Source organism: Lagenorhynchus albirostris, chromosome 9 (assembly GCF_949774975.1).
Source record: "Lagenorhynchus albirostris chromosome 9, mLagAlb1.1, whole genome shotgun sequence".
NCBI lineage: Eukaryota > Metazoa > Chordata > Mammalia > Artiodactyla > Delphinidae > Lagenorhynchus > Lagenorhynchus albirostris.
Genome location: NC_083103.1, coordinates 84,661,114 through 84,682,427, shown reverse-complemented (window position 1 = coordinate 84,682,427; position 21,314 = coordinate 84,661,114). Strand labels below are relative to the sequence as shown.

At 35.6% G+C, this 21,314-nt stretch overlaps 1 protein-coding gene across 1 annotated transcript in view; it reads right to left on the bottom strand.

The window, feature by feature from the left end:
- The window catches only part of ATM (ATM serine/threonine kinase), a 154,116-nt gene that overhangs the window by 40,915 nt on the left and 91,887 nt on the right, over window positions 1-21,314 (bottom strand). The window contains exons 43-56 of the mRNA XM_060160330.1: window positions 20,335-20,483; window positions 18,839-18,943; window positions 17,459-17,578; window positions 14,837-15,071; window positions 14,169-14,336; window positions 12,964-13,077; window positions 11,786-12,003; window positions 11,062-11,273; window positions 10,037-10,146; window positions 9,498-9,656; window positions 8,902-9,040; window positions 7,986-8,068; window positions 6,171-6,311; window positions 5,082-5,198 (exon numbers count right to left, since the gene is read on the bottom strand). Of these exons, the coding sequence (XP_060016313.1) occupies window positions 5,082-5,198; window positions 6,171-6,311; window positions 7,986-8,068; window positions 8,902-9,040; window positions 9,498-9,656; window positions 10,037-10,146; window positions 11,062-11,273; window positions 11,786-12,003; window positions 12,964-13,077; window positions 14,169-14,336; window positions 14,837-15,071; window positions 17,459-17,578; window positions 18,839-18,943; window positions 20,335-20,483 (2,070 nt within the window). The remainder of the gene's footprint in view (window positions 1-5,081; window positions 5,199-6,170; window positions 6,312-7,985; window positions 8,069-8,901; window positions 9,041-9,497; window positions 9,657-10,036; window positions 10,147-11,061; window positions 11,274-11,785; window positions 12,004-12,963; window positions 13,078-14,168; window positions 14,337-14,836; window positions 15,072-17,458; window positions 17,579-18,838; window positions 18,944-20,334; window positions 20,484-21,314) is intronic.

Here is a 21,314-nt window from a genome sequence, read left to right as displayed (position 1 = left end):
CAGCCTCAGAAGCAGCCGATTAAATCTCTGCAATCAACTTGATGTACCCTGCATCGGTGGAATACCTGAATAGACAACGAATCATCCCAAATTGAGGAGGTGGACTTTGAGAGCAAGATTTATTATTTTTTGCCCTTTTCCTCTTTTTGTGAGTGTGTATGTGTATGCTTCTGTGTGAGATTTTGTCTGTACAGCTTTGTTTCACCATTTGTCCTAGGGTTCTGTCTATCCATTTTTTTATTTGACTTAAAAAAATTTTTTTTCTTAATAATTATTTTTTATTTTAATAACTTTATTTTATCTTACTTTATTTTATTTTATCCTCTTTCTTTCTTATTTTCTTTCCTTCTTTCTTCCTTCCTTCCTCCCTCCTTCCCTCCTTTCTACTTTTGCTCCCTTTATTCCGAGCCATGTGGATGAAAGGCTCTTGGAGCTGCAGCCAGGAGTCAGTGCTGTGCCTGAGGTGGAAGAGCCAAGTTCAGGTCACTAGTCCACAGAAGACCTCCCAGCTACACGTAATATCAAATGGCGAAAATCACCCAGAGATCTCCATCTCAACACCAACACCCAGCTTCACTCAACGAACAGCAACCTACATTGCTGGACACCCTGTGCCAAATAAATAGCAAGACAGGAACACAATCCCACCCATTAGCAGAAAGGCTGCCTAAAATCATAATAAGGCCACACACACCCCAAAACACACCACCAGACATGCACCTGCCCACCAGAAAGACAAGATCCAGCCTCATCCACCAGAACACAGGCACTAGTCACCTCTACCAGGAAGTCTACACAACCCACTGAACCAACTTTAGCCACTGGGGACAGACACCAAAAACAACAGGAACGACAAACCTGCAGCCTGTGAAAAGGAGACCCCAAACACAGTAAGGTAAGCAAAATGAGAAGACAGAAAAACACACGGCAGATGAAGGAGCAAGATAAAAACCCACCAGACCTAACAAATGAAGAGGAAATAGGCAGTCTACCTGAAAAAGAATTCAGAAAAATGATAGTAAAGGTGATCCAAAATCTTGGAAACAGAATAGAGAAAATGCAAGAAACATTTAACAAGGACCTAGAAGAACTAAAGAGTAAACAAGTAATGATGAACTACACAATAAGTGAAATTAAAAATACTCTAGAAGGGATCAATAGCAGAATAACTGAGGTAGAAGAACGGATAAATGACCTGGAAGATAAAATAGTGGAAATAACTACTGCATAGCGTAATAAAGAAAAAAGAATCAAAAGAACTAAGACAGTCTCAGAGACCTCTGAGACAACATTAAACGCACGAACATTCAAATTTAGGGGTCCCAGAAGAAGAAGGGAAAAAGAAAGGGACTGAGAAAATATTTGAAGATATTATAGTTGAAAACTTCCCTAATATGGGAAAGGAAATAGTTAATTAAGTCCAAAAAGCACAGAGAGTCCCATACAGGATAAATCCAAGGAGAAACACACCAAGACACATATTAATCAAACTGTCAAAAATTAAATACAAAGAAAACATATTAAAAGCAGCAAGGGAAAAACAACAAATAACACACAAGGGAATCCCCATAAGGTTAACAGCTGATCTTTCAGCAGAAACTCTGCAAGCCAGAAGGAACTGGCAGGACATATTGAAAGTGATGAAGGAGAAAAACCTACAACCAAGATTACTCTACCCAGCAAGGATCTCATTCAGATTTGATGGAGAAATTACAATCTTTAGAGACAAGCAAAAGCTGAGAGAGTTCAGCACCACCAAACCAGCTTTACAACAAATGCTAAAGGAACTTCTCTAGGCAAGAAACACAAGAGAAGGAAAAGACCTACAATAACAAACCCAAAACAATTAAGAAAATGGGAATAGGAACATACATATCGATAATTACCTTAAATGTAAATGGATTAAATGCTCCCACCAAAAGACACAGACTGGCTGAATGGATACGAAAACAAGACCCGTATATATGCTGTCTACAAGAGACCCACTTCAGACCTAGAGACACATACAGACTGAAAGTAAGGGGGTGGAAAAAGATATTCCATGCAAATGGAAACCAAAAGAAAGCTGGCACAGCAATTCTCATATAAGACAAAATAGACTTTAAAATAAAGACTATTAGAAGAGACAAAGAATGACACTACATAATGATCAAGGGATCGATCCAAGAAGAAGATATAACAATTGTAAATATTTATGCACCCAACATAGGAGCACCTCAATACATAAGGCAAATACTAACAGCCAGTAAAGGGGAAATTGACGGTAACACATTCATAGTAGGGGACTTTAACACCCCACTTTCACCAATAGACAGATCATCCAAAATGAAAATAAATAAGGAAACACAAGCTTTAAATGATACATTAAACAAGATGGACTTGTTTGATGTTTGGTATTTATAGGACATTCCATCCCAGAAAAACAGAGTACACATTTTTCTCAAGTGCTCATGGAACATTCTCCAGGATAGATCATATCTTGAGTCACAAATCAAGCCTTGGTAAATTTAAGAAAATTGAAATTGTATCAAGTATCTTTTCTGACCAGAACGCTATGAGACTAGATATCAATTACAGGAAAAGATCTGTAAAAAACACGAACACATGGACGCTAAACAATACATACTTAATTATGAAGTGATCACTGCAGAAATCAAAGAGGAAATCAAAAAATACCTAGAAACAAATGACAATGGAGACATGACGACCCAAAACCTATGGGATGCAGCAAAAGCAGTTCTAAGAGGGAAGTTCATAGCAATACAATCCTACCTTAAGAAACAGGAAACATCTCGAATAAACACCTAACCTTGCACCTAAAGCAATTAGATAAAGAAGAACAAAAACACCCCAAAGTTAGCAGAAGGAAAGAATCATAAAGGTCAGATCAGAAATAAATGAAAAGGAAATGAAGGAAACGAGAGCAAAGATCAATAAAACTAAAAGATGGTTCCTTGAGAAGGTAAACAAAATTGATAAACCATTAGCCAGACTCATCAAAAAAAAAGGGAGAAGACTGAAATCAATAGAATTAGAAATGAAAAAGGAGAAGTAACAACTGACACTGCAAAAATACAAAGGATCATGAGAGATTAATACAAGCAACTCTATGCCAATAAAATGGACAACCTGGAAGAAAGGGACAAATTCTTAGAAATGCACAACCTGCCGAGACTGAATCAGGAAGAAATAGAAAATATAAACAGACCAATCACAAGCACTGAAATTGAAACTGTGATTAAAAATTTTCCAACAAACAAAAGCCCAGGACCAGATGGCTTCACAGGCGAATTCTATCAAGCATTTAGAGAAGAGCTAACACCTATCCTTCTCAAACTCTTCCAAAGTATAGCAGAGGGAGGAACACTCCCAAACTCATTCTACAAGACCACCATCACCCTGACACCAAAACCAGACAAAGATGTCACAAAGAAAGAAAACTACAGGCCAATATACTGATGAACACAGATGCAAAAATCCTCCACAAAATACTAGCAAACAAAATCCAACAGCACATTAAAAGGATCCTACAACATGATTAAGTGGGGTTTATTCCAGGAATGCAAGGATTCTTCAATATACGCAAATCAATCAATGTGATAAACAATATTAAGAAATTGAAGGAGAAAAACCATATGATCATCTGAATAGATGCAGAGAAAGCTTTCAAGAAAATTCAACACCCATTTATGATAAAAATCCTGCAGAAAGTAGGCATAGAGGGAACTTTCCTCAACATAATAAAGGCCATATATGACAAACCCACAGCCAACATCATCCTCAATGGTGAATAACTGAAAGCATTCCCACTAAGATCAGGAAGAAGACAAGGTTGCCCACTCTCACCACTCTTATTCAACATAGTTTTGGAAGTTTTAGCCACAGCAATCAGAGAAGAAAAGGAATCCAAATCGGAAAAGAAGAAGTAAAGCTGTCACTGTTTGCAGATGACATGATACTATACATAGAGAATCCTAAAGATGCTACCAGAAAACTACTAGAGCTAATCAATGAATTTGGTAAAGTAGCAGGATACAAAATTAATGCACAGAAATCTCTGGCATTCCTATACACTAATGATGAAAAATCTGAAAGTGAAATCAAGAAAACACTCCCATTTACCATTGCAACAAAAAGAATACAATATCTAGGAATAAATCTACCTAAGGAGACAAAAGACCTGTATGCAGAAAATTATAAGACACTGATGAAAGAAATTAAAGATGATATAACTAGATGGAGAGACATACCATGTTCTTGGATTGGAAGAATCAACATTGTGAAAATGACTCTACTACACAAAGCAATCTACAGATTCAATGCAATCCCTATCAAACTATCACTGGCATTTTTCACAGAACTAGAACAAAAAATTTCACAATTTGTATGGAAACACAAAGGACTCCGAATAGCTAAAGCAATCTTGAGAACGAAAAATGGAGCTGGAGGAATCAGGCTCCCTGACCTCAGACTATACTACAAAGCTACAGTAATCAAGACAGTATGGTACTGGCACAAAAACAGAAAGATAGATCAATGGATCAGGATAGAAAGCCCAGAGATAAACCCACGCACATATGGTCACCTTATCTTTGATAAAGGAGGCAGGAATGTATAGTGGAGAAAGGACAGCCTCTTCAATAAGTGGTGCTGGGAAAACTGGACAGGTACATGTAAAAGTATGAGATTAGAACACTCCCTAACACCATAGACAAAAATAAGCTCAAAATGGATTAAAGACCTAAATGTAAGGCCAGAAACTATCAGACTCTTAGAGGAAAACATAGGCAGAACACTATGACATAAATCACAGCAAGATCCTTTTTGACTCACCTCGTAGAGAAATGGAAATAAAAACAAAAATAAACAATGGGACCTAATGAAACTTAGAAGCTTTTGCACAGCAAAGGAAACCATAAACAAGACCAAAAGACAACCCTCAGAATGGGAGAAAATATTTGCAAATGAAGCAACTGACAAAGGATTAATCTCCAAAATTTACAGAAAACGCTTGCTGACCCCTGCCTGAATAATGGTGTCTTTTACATGTCCTTAATGAAGCAGAAGTATAAACTAGTTACCTTATATGTACAGATAGTCAACTTCCTCTTCCTGGTTTCAGTATTTCTCTGCAGCAATGTATTACACATCTGGAAAACCTGCTGCATGACAGCATCTTGTCTCAGGTCATCGCGGCCCTTCAGAATAAGCAAAACACAAATAATTAAGTGTAGTTCATTTTCTTTATTATAAAATCACACGAAGAGTCATCCGAGGACAGCCAAAGGGAACTTAGAAATCAATCCGAGGATTGTGCTCCTCATAATAGTCTCTTAAATAATTAAGACCTAATACTATTCTTTCATTTAGAATAAGCTATACCACTGGGTAGGCAGACCAATTTAGAAATAAGAAGTTTCCCCCCACTTGCTGCTTTTGTAATTAAAATAATTGGAATCCCTCCACTTGAGGGCACACTGTAAAATACAAGTGTAGAAGAGCACTGTTGTTCCTCTACTACTTCCCAGCAAGGCCCAAAGAGCTTAAGAGCAGAGTAAGGGAGGAATGCTGTTGCTTTCTGATACATTTAATAGCACTTAGCACAGTGCCAGACTCAGGATATTGAGGCAAGGGCCTTCAACTTGAACTATTCAAAAAAATAAGCTACACTCACCAGAAATCTTTTTTCCCATAACAAGCAGGTTGATTGTTAATCTCATCATGTCTGTACATGTTAAAAGTATTCTTTTACTTCAACCAACTATTATAATAAGGCTGGTCTTTCAGAGAGACAAAAAAATGAGGAAAAGCATTCTGCTTCTAGAAAACAATATATTTCTAGTTTATGTTTTCCTTATTCAGAATAAAAATAAAGACCCAGGGCTTCCCTGGTGGTGCAGTGGTTGAGAGTCCGCCTGCCGATGCAGGGGACATGGGTTCGTGCCCCGGTCCGGGAGGATCCCACGTGCCTCGGAGTGGCTGGACCCGTGGGCCATGGCCACTGGGCCTGCGCGTCCGGAGCCTGTGCTCCACAATGGGAGGGGCTGCAGCGGTGAGAGACCCGCGTACCGCAAAAAACAATAAAAAAATAAAGACCCAAAGTAGGAAGAAAATATCAACTAAAGTTTTCTATTTGACTTTTTTCATTAACAACAAAAGGAAAATCTCACCTTGACAAGCTGTCTCCTTTCCTTGCCATCAGAACCCAAACAATCTATTATTTTTGGTAAATTTAAACCTCCTGCTAAACGAAATTCTGCTTTAAATGACTGTATAGTCACCAGATTTCCATATTCCCCTGTGGGGTCCACCTAATAAAATGTATAAATATGACAATAGCTCAGATACACAATTTGCATTTAAAGAAAAATGAATTATAAATGACAATTTTAATATTAAACAGAGGAATGAATGACAATGTGCTGTTGGTTAAGAACTGAAGTGGTAACTTTATAAATGAAAGAAAGAAGATCTGACATTGGAAAGGCTTTAAAAACTGACATAGATAAAATTTACCTCCCTAAACATCTCTTAATAAAAGTAGGGCATACAAAGTTAGAATAGTGTTACTGAAAAACTACTGAAAAACCCTGGTTCAGGTCTTGCCACTGACCTGTATATGTTAAGTCATCTGTATAAATTAAGTCATCTCCTCACAAAAACAAGGTAAATTTTAGAAAAATATGGAGAGGAGTTTTCTTGGTTGTAATTGCTAAATCTGGCATTTTCAGGAAATATTCAGCTAAATAATTTGCTGATACGTTAATCCACATGATGAAGCTACATTGCAAATCAAACAACTACAGATATTAAACACTAAACTACAAACTCAAAGGAGAGATTTTACAATGTAGTTAAAATGATCATTTTCTAAACTGTAACCTTTATCATTACATATATCCCTGGCAACACCGTACTTCTAACAATAAAAGGCCATCAGGACATAGCTGAAAGTGTCATGTATATTATAGTCAATTTAATATTGTAATACATATTGTATTATTTAATACCGTAATACATCACAGTCAATACATTCTAATGCATACAGAATTTTAAAAACCAGTATAAAACAATTAGGGACTTTCTTGCTCAGTTAAAACTTAATTTTGGCATAAACACATGAAATCTTTCCTTCTTCTGGCCAATAAAAATAAGTCTATAGACTTCTTCATAAGAAAGATGAAAGCTGTAAAAATGAAGGCAAAAGAAAAGAAAGCAGGAGAGGACTTTATATATTTTAATTCTTGGGCAAAGGGAATCCAATAAAGAAAAAAAACTATAGGCTGAGGACTCCCCTGTGGTCCAGTGGCTGAGAATCCACCTTCCAATGCAGGGGATGTGGGTTCGATCCTTGATTGGGGAACTAAGATCCCACATGCCATGGGGCAACTAAGCCCGCACACTCTAGAGTCTGCGTGCCACAACTAGAGAGCCTGTGCACCGGGACTAGAGAGAAGCCCACACTCCGCAATTAAGAGCCTGCGTGCCAAAAAGAAAGATCCCGCATGCCACAACTAAGACCTGATGCAACCAAATAAATAAATATTAAAAATAAAACAAACTATAGGTTGAAACAAGTGAAACTGCCAATATTTAACCAATTTTGACCTACAAAAAAAGGCTATTTCAAATGGTTTAACCTACTAAAGAGTAATTTAGCTTAATTAAAAAATCAGGGGCTTCCCTGGTGGCACAGTGGTTGAGGGTCTGCCTGCCAATGCAGGGGACACGGGTTCGAGCCCTGGTCTGGGAGGATCCCACGTGCCGCGGAGCAACTAGGCCCGTGAGCCACAATTACTGAGCCTGAGTGTCTGGAGCCTGTGCTCCGCAACAAGAGAGGCCGCGATAGTGAGAGGCCCGCGCACCGCGATGAAGAGTGGCCCCCACTAGAGAAAGCCCTCGCACAGAAACGAAGACCCAACACAGTCAAAAAATAAATAAATTATTTAATTAAAAAATAATCAAAACAGTTAATGGTAGATTACCTTAATTTCCATAGTAGGAACAACAACATCTTCTAAATTTTTAAGTTTGATAATGGGCTGGTCTGCCGGAATACTTATGCCTTCTGTATTTAAAATAAAGAGGTTTCAGTGACAACTGCAAATTGAGGAATAGTACTGAAGGTAAAGCAGGAGAATTCAGCAGGTACCATAAACCCAAACTGTGGCTAATCTGTGGTTCAGGCCCTGATTTAGAAATGAAGACCAAGGGCTCAGGACACAATGCCACTCAGGGTCAGGGCATAACAATGGTTAACATGGCTTACAAATGAATTTGCAGGTTACCTGGCGCTGGTAACTAGACCAGATTTACCTGAGGGGTCAAATCGAGCAACTTAAGATAATTATATACAGTGTAAATAGCACATAGATAATGTACTCCTGTCATATTACTATTAAATCTGACTAAAGGACATGACAATAGTCTTTGTTTGCTTAGAGAGGAACACTATGAGAAGCCTCATTCTTATTTTAAAATAATACAAATTTAAATGTGAAGATATGATTCTGAACAGAAAAAAGAATACAATTATTAAAGTATGGGGAGAGAGATACAAATAACCAAATATTATAGCAGCTTATAATTATTTAAATAGACACAGCAAGAAGAATAATGGAGAAAATGATAAGGTCTTCCCATTTTTAAGTCCTAGAGTGCAGTCACCTATTATCAGTTCCACAAAAAGATATTAAGTAAAAAAGTGACTGGAGGGGTGTTGAAGCTATTATACAAAAATTAAGTTTTGAATCATGTGTAAGTTGTAATCATCAGGACATTCACATCTATAATTAATGTGTGTGAGTTGAACAGATTTACATTATTAAGCTCTATAATTAATACATCCCTACAGAGAATAACACAGCAAGAAGGCAACACTCATTCTTTCAAACTGCATACTTCTCTGAGCCTTCCACTGAGTGGCATCTAAATTTGCTAGTATAATGTAAGCATCACAAAGTGCCTCAACACTTCTGACCATCTGAGGTCTCCTGCTTCTCATAGTACGTATTATTTTGTTTGCAGCCTCGGTTCGATCCTATTAATAAAAAACAAACAAAAAATATTACATAAGCAAATACCCAAGACTTAAACTTTTCAGAGTTATAATAACAAAAGGAAAAGTAATTTATGCACAAAGCTAGACAATGGAAGGACTATAATCCCTCAGAGACCAAGTCATCTTATTATGAATGAAATACATCAAAGATATAATAATCTCAAGAGTAAATGACTTGGGTGCCTTGTAAAATTTATTTTTTCTTTGCTCATTGCTCTGAGGAAAAAAGGTAAAAATACTTTTGGTATTTCTTATGCTTTGAGAAATATTCAGGAGTTTTCAACCAATTTTAGGTAGCATCACAATAACAAAGGATTTACAATCTGAATACTGTCAAGAACACACACTCCTAGAATTCCTGAGACTTAAGAAAGGAATATTTTGGGAAAAAATGAATATTACAATTCAAAAAGGTATGCATGTTCAATCCAGATACCTCATCAAGCTGAGAGCTTTGTTTAGGTGCATTTTTAGTTATTCTACTCCTTCTTGCTGCCTCTGGTTTGGTCAAAAATTCATCTTTGTTTGCATTTGCTAAAGCCAGTATAATAAACAAAGTATGATGAGGGTGATCCATTGAAATTCTAGAGATGAGCTGTCATAAAATTAAGAACTGTTAGTTTTATGGAAACCAAAAAAAAAGAAAATCCATAACCTTTTAAATTTTGCTTAACATTAAGATATGAGTTACTGTACTAGATGCTGCCGTGGGTGGACTGTGTGAGTATGGGTATGTATGAGAGAGAGAGAGACAGAAGTACATGAGGAATAAGAAAGAGAAAGAAATTGAGTAACTTATGTGGAGCATGAGAGGAGACAAAAGGGAATCTTTATTCTTGCCCTTATATATATATATATAGCATAATAAATATGAGTGACTAAACTTTTTTTGTATTGCCACTTCCTGGAGTGGAACAGTAGTATATAATAATATAAAAGAAAAGCAACTGTGGTTTGATTTTCAGGTTTACTTACATTATTGAGGACTTCATGAAATCCTAGGCCTCCCATCATCTTAGTCCCCATTCTAGCAGCCAATTGGTACATAAGAGGCAAAAATTTATATGATGGAATCTTCATTCCATCTCTCTACCATTAAAAAGAACACAAAATTAAAAAAACAATGCATGTCAAATAGTCTCACAACTAAGCAAATAAATTATTCTAAGAAAATGCTCCTCTACTAGTGTAATCATCTAGCAGATATTAAATAAAATTTCACTAATCACATATTTTTACTTATCATTTATCTTAAAGTCTAGATTGATTCACTGGTCAGTCATAATATTTGAACCTAAATCAAACTGTATTCAGAACTGGAATACTTGGCACTGCTCATATTCCAGTGAATCCAAGGAGAACAAATGTGGATCTAAGGACTATTGTAATCTTGACTCCTGAGAAGTCAGTGTGAATAACAGGGAATAACTATTTTTCCCTACATGCTAAAAGTAACAGGATTTAATGTACATTAGTAGCAGAGGTTGGTTGTATCATTCTCTTCAGCCAGAAGAACCATTTTACTTCTAAGCTTCAAACTGATTGCCAATATATACCTTGCCAACATAACTTTAATATTAGGTGTCATCAATAAAACCCAAGATTTTTTAAATAAAAATTTACAAAATACTGCCACTTTAATGTTTTCTTAAAATCTTTTTTTCCATTTACAAAAATAATTTACCATAAAAAATCCCAGAAAAGAATTAAAGCAGGGGAAAAATACCCAACCTGTGATCACATCATTTTTAATTGCTTTCTAAATCTCCCAGTCTAGCATTCTGAGTACTTTCCTATGGTGATTGCAAAGATATAGGAAAAGACTGACCTAAATTCTCTCATAGCCACATAAACCTACATCATTAGAGCTAATTAAGTACCTACGTGTAGAGCCCTGAACCAAGTGCCAAGGATACAAAGTATACAAAATCCATGACATTGAGGGGCTTATGCCTAAACTTTTAAAGCACAGGCTAGAATATTGGGTTGAAAAAGAACACTTGCCTTCATCATGCCATTGACTTCAGAAACTCCAGAATTTTCAAGCCAGAGGGAACAAAGACGGAATATCCACGTATCATGCCCTTCTCCACTTAATAAGCAATTGATGTAATTTTCAACTGCCTTACATAAGAAACGTTTACGATCTTCTTTCAATGCATGGAGTGCACATTCATCCAACTCCAGCTCTCGCTGAACCTTTACTGTGTACCTTACATTGGATAATTAAAGCAAAACACAAAAGCCATCAAATTTTATAGAACTACAACATCATATAAGATATACAAAGTAAATAAAAAATCTGGTGTCCACCTTAGGAGAAAAAGCAAAATTCTAAGAATTATAAAGGGGAACAAACTTAGTTTTGTCTTAAAGTAAGTTTGTGCAACTCAAAAGCTATCTTAGGCAACCAAAGACAAAGTGGACTCTATCCAAGGTATTTCGTGAATGTTATTCTCTACTTACACTAAAATATATAGACCAAAAGCAGGTTTGAATAAAGGATTTAATGACATCAAAATAGGTAACTCCTATTTAATTTCAACACCTATCTCTTCTTCAACTATGATACCAACAAACAAACTAAAAAAAGCAAAACAAGAAGCTAACATCAATATACTTTACAATTAGCTTAGAACCAGAGCATGAATTCTTATCTGGTTCTCTATACCTGTATATATACTGTATATCTGTATATCGTGTCACTTGTAGACCCCTAGTTACCTGTTGGTCTGAATTTTATGTTCCCTAAGAAGGCCAACTTCCTCTTTAGCTCTTTTCAGGAGAGCTTGCTTGTTTTCAAATTCTGACGATTTCATGTAGTTTTCAATTCTTTGGTACTGAGTATCTGAGAACCGTGCTAATGAGAGAAATGCCTTCATTTTTCCATTTCTGAGCCCATCATTGCTTTCTCCATCATAATTTCCAGCAACTTCCACTGCCTTCAAGAAAAAACAATACATTTATATTATATTTACAGATACTAAATACATCTAAAGAATTACTCAGATCAAAGAAATATCCACACTAAAGTTTAATTTATATATATGTATATAAGCTAAATTATATGAAGTACAGTATTTTCTTGACTTTGCAAAACAACTTTGACATGGCAGAAATAAACAAAATAGCTAATATTTGCAAAGAACAGTGCAAAAACAAAAAGCTCTATAAAAGTTTTTAAAAATCATATTATGGGGGGCTTCCCTGGTGGCGCAGTGGTTGAGAGTCCGCCTGCCGATGCAGGGGGACACGGGTTCGTGCCCCGGTCTGGGAGATCCCACATGCTACGGAGCGGCTGGGCCCGTGAGCCATGGTCGCTGAGCCTGCGCATTGGAGCCTGTGCTCTGCAACGGGAGAGGCCACAACAGTGAGAGGCCCGTGTACCGCAAAAAAAAAAAAAAAAAAAAAAAAAAAATCATATTATGCTTTTCATGTTCATTTATTTAGTGAAGTAGCTATTTCTAAAATTAGCTAAACTAAATAAGAGGGAGAAACAGGAAGGTCAAAAGCAGTAGTAGCACTGGAGTCCCAGTCCTACTTGTAGTGTTGGGCTACAAATGAATAATAAAGGTTGACTTGCATATTACTTAATCACCTATTTTTACAAATAAGTTAAGTGGAGAAATTATCAGAAACTTAGCTTAGAACCAGAGTAGTTTAAAGAGTAGCTGGTGATGGGGGTAAAGAGAAGACACATTTGGGCTTACTTTCCAAACATGCTCCTTCTTTTGTAACATTGTTTCATTCTGCCCTGAAGAGTATACAGAGCTACAACAGTAATAATATTTAGAAAAGTGAAGTCATGCTTTTATTTGCCTTTGAAATACATCTGATCCCAATAAAAACATCAAATGTGTTCAAGCTAAACAACTCTCTTAAGGGCTGCTCAAAAATCTTACCTTTTCTAGATAGGTCTGCATGATGACTGCAGGATTTTCTAAGCAAGTTTCTGCTAACCAGGTGCCACAAACCCTCAGACATTCTGTGTATATTAGTTTTAGGTTGGGATCATTCTGTATATGAAAGCAAAATCTTAAAATGTAATTCATTATCATGACTATATAAAAGAATCATCCACGTAGGGGGAAAAAAGCAGGTTAAAAATGTCTTTCCTCATTTGCTTTTACCTTACAACTATTTTAATAATTCCAAATATGTAGGTTTATAAAATAATCATTCTCTACTGTTTATTATTATTACTATTATCAGAGCAACTCACATTTATTGAGTACTTTCATATGCTAGGCATTTCTACCAGCTTTATGTATAGTAACTCATTTAATCCTTAAAAGAACCCTATGAAATAAGTACTATTGTTATCCTTAATTAGAAAACTACAACTGAGGTCAAAGAGAGTAGGTAACTCCCTGGAGTCCACATTGTTAAGCAATATTTAAACAACATATCATATGAGTTCCCAGGGGTTTGGTATAATGATGAATTCTCTAGTGATGGAGGATGTAATATAAGTTTCCATTATCCAAAAGTACAAAAAGTTGATATTCACCAAGTAGGTTTATGTCAGAGGGACATCATTGTGTCCAAACCTTTAAAACACTTCATGATTCCTACAAATGCTGCTACTTTGCCCATCATATGCTGGAGATAGAGTTGAAGAAGCAACCAAGTTTACAATAACTAATATAGGTAATGTTAGATAAAATATTAGACATGATGTTTTCAAGGTATTTGGATTAGCAACCCAATTATTCCAACTTGCTTTTTTCTAAAAGTTTTGTTCTCTTATGCATTTCCTCTTCCATTTTTTTTGTCATTTCAAATTTATAGTATCTATTTCATCTTTGTTTCCCACATATTGTAGAAAGTTTAAAAAACTGAGGCTTATCACTGGGATAGATTAACCGACAACAAGATGGACTGATAGAAATGCTATAAATAGGAAAAATAAATACTTTCTAAACTTCTTTTACAAATATTAATTTTCAAGACTCCTTTTAACAATTTCTTGTTCATGGGTCAAAGCTTTAATAAAAGTTTTAATAAAATTGGTAATTAGTTTAAATTTTATTTTAAATATTTTAATGCACAGTCATTTTTCTTATAACAGTAAAATACGAATTTGGCCAATAGAAAAAAAGTGAACCTCTGTACAACTGGCACCCAGCTTCTTGATCATTTGCTTGAGAATACTCAGGGCAAGACTCTGTTCCTTTTTTGCCCAGAATACTTGTGCTTCCTCCAGCTGCCACTCAGAGACTCCACAACTAGCTGAATTATACTGTTTAATTTGAAATATTGCCCTTTCAGGAAGCTGAAATGAAAATGACAAATAAGAATAAATACTTTTACTATTACTAATACTACCACTACTATTACTAATAAAAGCAGTTACTACCATTCACTGAGGACTTGACTATTTGTCAGGACTGTCTTAAGTGCATCTCTGATTGCCTTCCCCAGGCCCGATGTCGGCCTATCTGTTTTTCTCTTTATATAAAGACATCTATCTAATTATGTGTGTTTATACACAGTATATAAAATTGCTGACTTGTTATAAATACAATGAGTAAGTTAGGTAGCTTCTCATTTTTTTAACCAGGCAATTGAGGTTTAGAGACGGTGAGTACCTTGTTCAAGGCTCAAACTCAGGTCTAATTCCAAAATGGGAAATCTTAAACAATTATGTTATACAATGTTTTAATAGCAATCTCTGTCTCTCAATGACATTTCTTTTTTACTTATGCTTTCTATTTTCTGGGTAATAAAAGGCAAGGTCAAGAGGTGAGATGACATAGTCTTAAATCTGATTACCTGAGTGTTCTTGAAAGTTCGGGCTAATACAGATAGTTCTACAAGATGCTTGGTGAGAATATCCTTAAGACACTCTCTTTGCGAGTTTTCCATTTCCTTTTCCATCAAGATCTCCAAAATGACTGTGCGTAGAGCCATTATAGGCTCCTGAAAACTAAAATCACTGTCTTTGAGAAGCTGGGAATGTTTCCACCACTTAATGTATACTTCAGAGGGCTGCCTATCTGTTATTGATCTGAAAGCCAAATCACAGAATTCACATAAGAGAAATGAAAAAAACCCACAAAAAACCCTGCTAATATGCAGGTTCTGAAACTTAAGATTTAATAAACACAAAGGAATTTTTTTTTTTTAATTGACAAATACAGGCAGTGGGCCGGATTTGGCCCGCGGGCTATAGTTTACCTACCCTTGACCTGGTCCAACATTTTCTCTTTTTTTTTTAACATCTTTATTGGAGTATAATTGCTTTACAATGTTGTGTTAGTTTCTGCTTTATAACAAAGTGAATCAGCTACACATATACGTATATCCCCATACCTCCTCCCTCTTACATCTCCCTCCCATCCTCCCTATCCCACCCCTCTAGGTGGTCACAAAGCACCCCTGGGGGGCAGGACACAAAGGAATTTTTGCAGTAACATGACTGGAACTTCTAAAATAATCCAAAATAAGGACCATAGTTTAGAAACCTACAATATGGTCAGACCTCTGAGGGTCAGTCAGCAGAGAACCCAACACATGATGAACACTTAAAGATTTTTTCCTTTCTTTGTTTAAACTGAAGTATTGTTTATGTTAGTTTCAGGTATACAGCATAGTGATTTAATATTTTTATAGATGATACTTTCAAGATTTTCTTAAAAATACTCTTCAACCTCACAAAAAGCAACACTTCTAAACTAACATTCTTCTGAAATGAGAACACATTCATCAGGCCTGTCATTCAGAACATCTATACCTCTTGTCCAGCTCCAATGTTCCCTGTGGTAAAAAGGACAGTCAGCAAGGAAATGTAATAAACTCATTATCTACTGTGCCTGCCACGCACAGGGCATGACTCTCTGCAAAATGGCAGCTGTTAAAGAAAGAACAATCCAATGAAGGAAATGCTGGCACCTGGTAAAGGTTTCATATACCGATACTATTTATTAAAGGAAGAGAAAATGCATATTGTACAATTAGTTTATATGAACAGAGTGCTTCCCAGATGTTCAACTAAGCAATACTGTCCAATCCTTTAGGCCTACTATATGAAGAGAAATTAAGATGAAGCAAGGAGACTAAGATGATAAGGTGATGACTAGGAAATGAAAGCTCTTTTAGTTGCTTGATAAAGAAGGAAACAGTAACATAAGTTCACAGGAACCAAAACTTTAATTCCTCCCAAAATGATCCTAGAGCAGCAGGTCTCAAATTTTCTAATCTCAGGAATGCTTTACACTCTTACAAATTATTGAAGACCCCCAAAGAGCTTTTGTTTATTGGATTATACCTATTAATATTTATCTTATTAGAAACTAAAACTGAGAAAAATCTAACATGTATTAATTTATTTTAAAATAACAATAGTAAATCGACTATATATCATATATCATAAATAACATTTTTTATAAAAAAATAACTATCCTTCCCAAAACAAAACAAATTTAGTGAGAAGAGCACTGTTTCACATTTATGCAAACCTCTTTGATGTCTGGCTTAATGGAGACAGTTAAATTCTCATCTTTGCTTCTGCATTTGGTTTGCTGTGCTATGATGTTTGGCTGAAGTATATGAAGAAAATCTAGCTTCATACAGATACATAGTTGGAAAAGGGAGGAGTATTTTCATAGTCTTCAGATAATTGTGGCTATTCTCTGATACCTCACCAAAACTTCACTATACCTCATGAGAGAATGAGAGCAAAAATACCAGATAACATTTTGTAAGAACAGTTTTGATTTCATGAACTCCTGAATGGATCTTGGGAAAACTAGGATCTCTACACCACATTTTGCGAACTGCTGTCCTAGAGCATAGGTATTTGGTACCAGCTCATCAAACTTTCCCTTTCTTCCTTATAACTCCCTAGCAGAGAAAGATCCAGGAACACTGGAAAGTGAGATCACTTCCTTTTCACCATTATAAGAGGCAATCTCCCCTAAACACTCCATATTCATTAACATTGACTGTTTACTAAGAATTGGTCACCAGGAAAAAGCACTAGGGATACAAAGGATTCAAGAATAAATAAGCCCTATTTTTAGGGAGCTTCTAGTACAGCATGGCAGAGTATACATAAAATGACACCAATGCAATGTGATACTAAAACAGAATGGAGTATAATGTGCTATGGTAAAAAACATGAGGAAACAATTTCATCTAGGGTTGAACAGGGAAAAAGTTGTAAAGAGAAAAACACAATAAGTTAAATTTTAATAACCTGAATTTTTACAATGAATATTTTTGAAAATGTTTATTTTAACAAGATCACAGTTCATTAGGTTAATTTACTTATATCTTGATAAAAGATATTGAAATAAACCTATAGCTGATCTCTATATAGTTTTTATTTTTTAAAGTCCCTATTGGTAACAGAAAGGTTATACTTTGGAATACACAGTCATTTCAATCACATACCTTGAGAAAAGCTCCCCAATGTTTTCGAGCTCTCCGATGGCCTGCAATCTGCTAAGTGTAGGGTAGAGGGAATACACAGACTCAAGACTGCCCTTACACAACTCTTCCACTTCTTTAACTCTAGTGGCAGAAAAGACAAGACACTTAAAAACTAAAAAGAGGTTTGCAGGAAGATAAAAGTTGACTTCCCATTATAGGCCTTGGTGTGGATCTAATAATACTAACACTCACAAGCACAAGCATAAAGTAGTGGAAACAAAGTAAGCCTTGGAATTGTACAGACCTAATCTAAATCCCAGTTTTGCCAGTAATAGCTGAATAGCTTTGGGCACATTACTGGATTCCTCTGAACCCAGTTTTTTCACTTCCAGTTGAAAATTAAAGAATACATACAGAAAAAGCCTAACAAAGTGGCCACCACATGATAAGCACTTAAATGGTAGCAAGTATTACTTCTGTAATAAAGTACAGGATTTATTAGATCACAAATACTGTTAAACAAAAAATGTGTTACATTTGTTTAGCCTGTTAGAGTTAAGTTCTTTGTTGTGCATTATCTCATTTGTACCTCATAACAAGCCTTTAAGAATTGACCATTAGTCACCATTTTATAAAAAGGACACTAAACGTTAAAAGAGGTAAATGACACATAACTACTAGAGGAGAAAAGATTAAAATTCTCAGTACACTGGTCCCGGAAGAAAACAAAGGAATGGGAAACAAGAAGACCTTCTTCAGTGTTCTGCGTAAATAATTGATCAGGGCTCCCAAAGGGAATTTTATTTTTAAAGGTAGAATATATCTGAACCACATAAGCAAAGAAAAAGTTATTACATAAGAAAAAAATAACTTACACTTTATGTAAGTACCTAACATATGAGCATGCTCTTACATCTAAAACAAAAACTTAACATTGGTTATATATATATAAACATTTGTGTGTATATATATGTGTACATATACATATCAAGTGTGTATTAAAGAATTCTTTTGTACAAAATTTAAAATATGAAGTACAGAATACAATTATTAAGACAAGAATACTCATAATTCTTATGAAAACATGCTTGCAACAGATAAAATTCATCTGAGCACTCATTTCTCAGATATGTAAAAGCTATGAAATTCTTAATTGTTGAATATTTCCTCCCACTTTTGCACTACTTTGAGTTTCAACACTGACTAGTATGAATTATTAATTACACAGGGAATTTTTTTAAAGGAGGAAAAGGGAATGACAAGGAAACAACCTGACCACAGCCACCAGGTCTTACTCCTTCACCAGTGCAAATCCTTGTGTTGAAATTATTCTTCAAGTTTTCAGAAAAGAAGCCATGACATTAAATATTAAAATACAGTAACTCTTTCTTTTTATAATACCTGGCATATTTGAGACTTTCATAAAAAGTGGAGAATTCCCCATCTCTTAGAGACTGCAGAGCATTATACAATGATTCATGGTAACTGGTTCCTTCTATTCCTTTGCTGTGAAATAATTTTAAAAATAAAAGAAAAAGACATTTAAAAATAGAGACTCCTAAGATATGTATGCATAAACAGCTTCACCAAAAGGCAAAATTTTAAACTAAAATTAAGATATCTCCATTTTAAAAAATGCATTTCTAGAAAACTTGGTAAGAATTACAAAGAATTTTGTGGATCATTTAATTCTTCAAGCAGAAAAAAGTGAATTTCTCAGATATTTTTCCTGGCTCTAAACATGTTATATTCTCATTTATTTATTTGATGAACACCTACTACGTGCCAGGCACTAGTCACCAGGTTCTAGATGCAAGGAATCCATTAGTGGACAAGTCAGATCAGGTCCCCATTCTCATGGAGTTTATGTTCTGGTTTGCAGATGGACAATAAATAAGAAAAATACCAGACAGTGACAAAGGACATATAGGAAAGTAAAATAGGGTAACAAAACAGAATGACTGGGTGGCTATTTTAGAATGGACAGTCAGAAAAGATGTATCTGAATATGTCACATTATTAAACTACAGTCTGAATGACAAGTAGCCACCTTCACGGTAACAGGGGAAAAAGAAGATATAAAAACAGCCTGGCTTGATGGAAAAAAACATGGGAGAAGTGCTATGTGGCTGAAATATAGTATGCAAGGGGAAAAACAGAATATGGAGATTCACAGAGACAAGTAGGAATCAGCTCACAGAGTAAAATGTTTTTAAAATATGAGTGCATATCTCTAATTTTACAGCAATCTAACAGTTTGAAATCTGAAAGACATTCTAATTAATAAAATTTTTTCTATGAAAGTGATTAAACATACAATGAATATGATTTAATTTTTTTGCTTATATCATCAAAAGACTTTTTACATAAATACACAATCTTTTATTAGATTAGGTGTTTGGCTTTTCATTCAGAACACATGGTGATGGTATATGTAGGTTATAAACGTTTTCTTCCCGTGCTAGTGATTTAGCAGTGTTTTTTTTAATAAAAGGAAATATTTCACAAATAAAGATAAACAGTCTTTCGTGTACCATCCAGCCAATAAAAGTGCCATCTAACTAAATAAAATGTTTGCAGCAGGAAGTGAGAAGGGAAACGCCTATATTTCTCTTTGGATTTATAAACAATAAGTGAATAAGATTCTCATGAGAAAATAGTTTTTATATTTCTATTTTCAAAAATATCTTGAGGGTGGAGGTGCCCTAATATAAGAAGAGAGTGAAATTCAGCCTTACGTACACTTACTGCATACTGCTGTATTATTTAAGCATTTAGCTTACAGCATCTACAAAACATGAAAACATAACACCTGCTACATTCATAGAGCAAGATAAAAACAGTTCATTATTCATAGCTAGAGAAATGGCAATTAAAAATGTCTGAATTCTTCTTACTTGACAGAAATGCAGTGGTCCCACTGCATATTCCTCCATGCTACTTGGTAATGAAGTTCCTGTAGTTCAGCACACCACTCTTTATTTTCATGATCTAATCCCCTTAAATAGACGGAAAGGATATGGCAGAGTCCCAAATTCTGCAAGGCCTATGCAGGAGTTAAAAAAAAAAAAGGAATAAAAAATAACAGAATACTAGAGATACAAAAAACAGCAAACATAAAAAGTAACTTTCGGGCTTCCCTGGTGGCACAGCGGTTGAGAGTCTGCCTGCTAGTGCAGGGGACATGGGTTTGAGCCCTGGTCTGGGAGGATCCCACATGCCGCGGAGCAACTGGGCCCGTGAGCCACAACTACTGAGCCTGAGTGTCTGGAGCCTGTGCTCCGCAACAAGAGAGGCCGCGATAGTGAGAGGCCCGCACACCGCGATGAAGAGTGGCCCCTGCTTGCCACAACTGGAGAAAGCCCTCGCACAGAAACGAAGACCCAACACAGCAAAAAAATAAACTCCTACCCCCAACATCTTCTTTAAAAAAAAAAAAAGGTAACTTTCACAATTTTAGTAGTTCACAACATCACTTAAAATGCCAACCTAAAACACAAAGATAGAGCTCAAAGGGTTCTGATATTGGATAAAAGAGTGGCTAAGGAATATTAGCCAGTAACAGAAATGACAACTCCTGGGACAAACTCTAGTGCAAGCTATGAGAAATAGTTTACATGAGGTTTTCCATACAAAGGACTTAATTCACTACCGGGCACATTGTACACAGTCAAGAAATGTCTTCTACTGTTAGCTAAGAAGATTATGACCAACAAATCTACACTATCTTTCAGGTCAGTGACTTTTCCAATTTACCTGTGTATCCCTCTGAGTTTTAATCCCAGTGCCTAAAAAAGAACCTTCAGTCTTACCTCTACAGTTTATCTGGTTGTGTAAATATTCCACTGACATACTGAAATAATCTGAGCACTACACT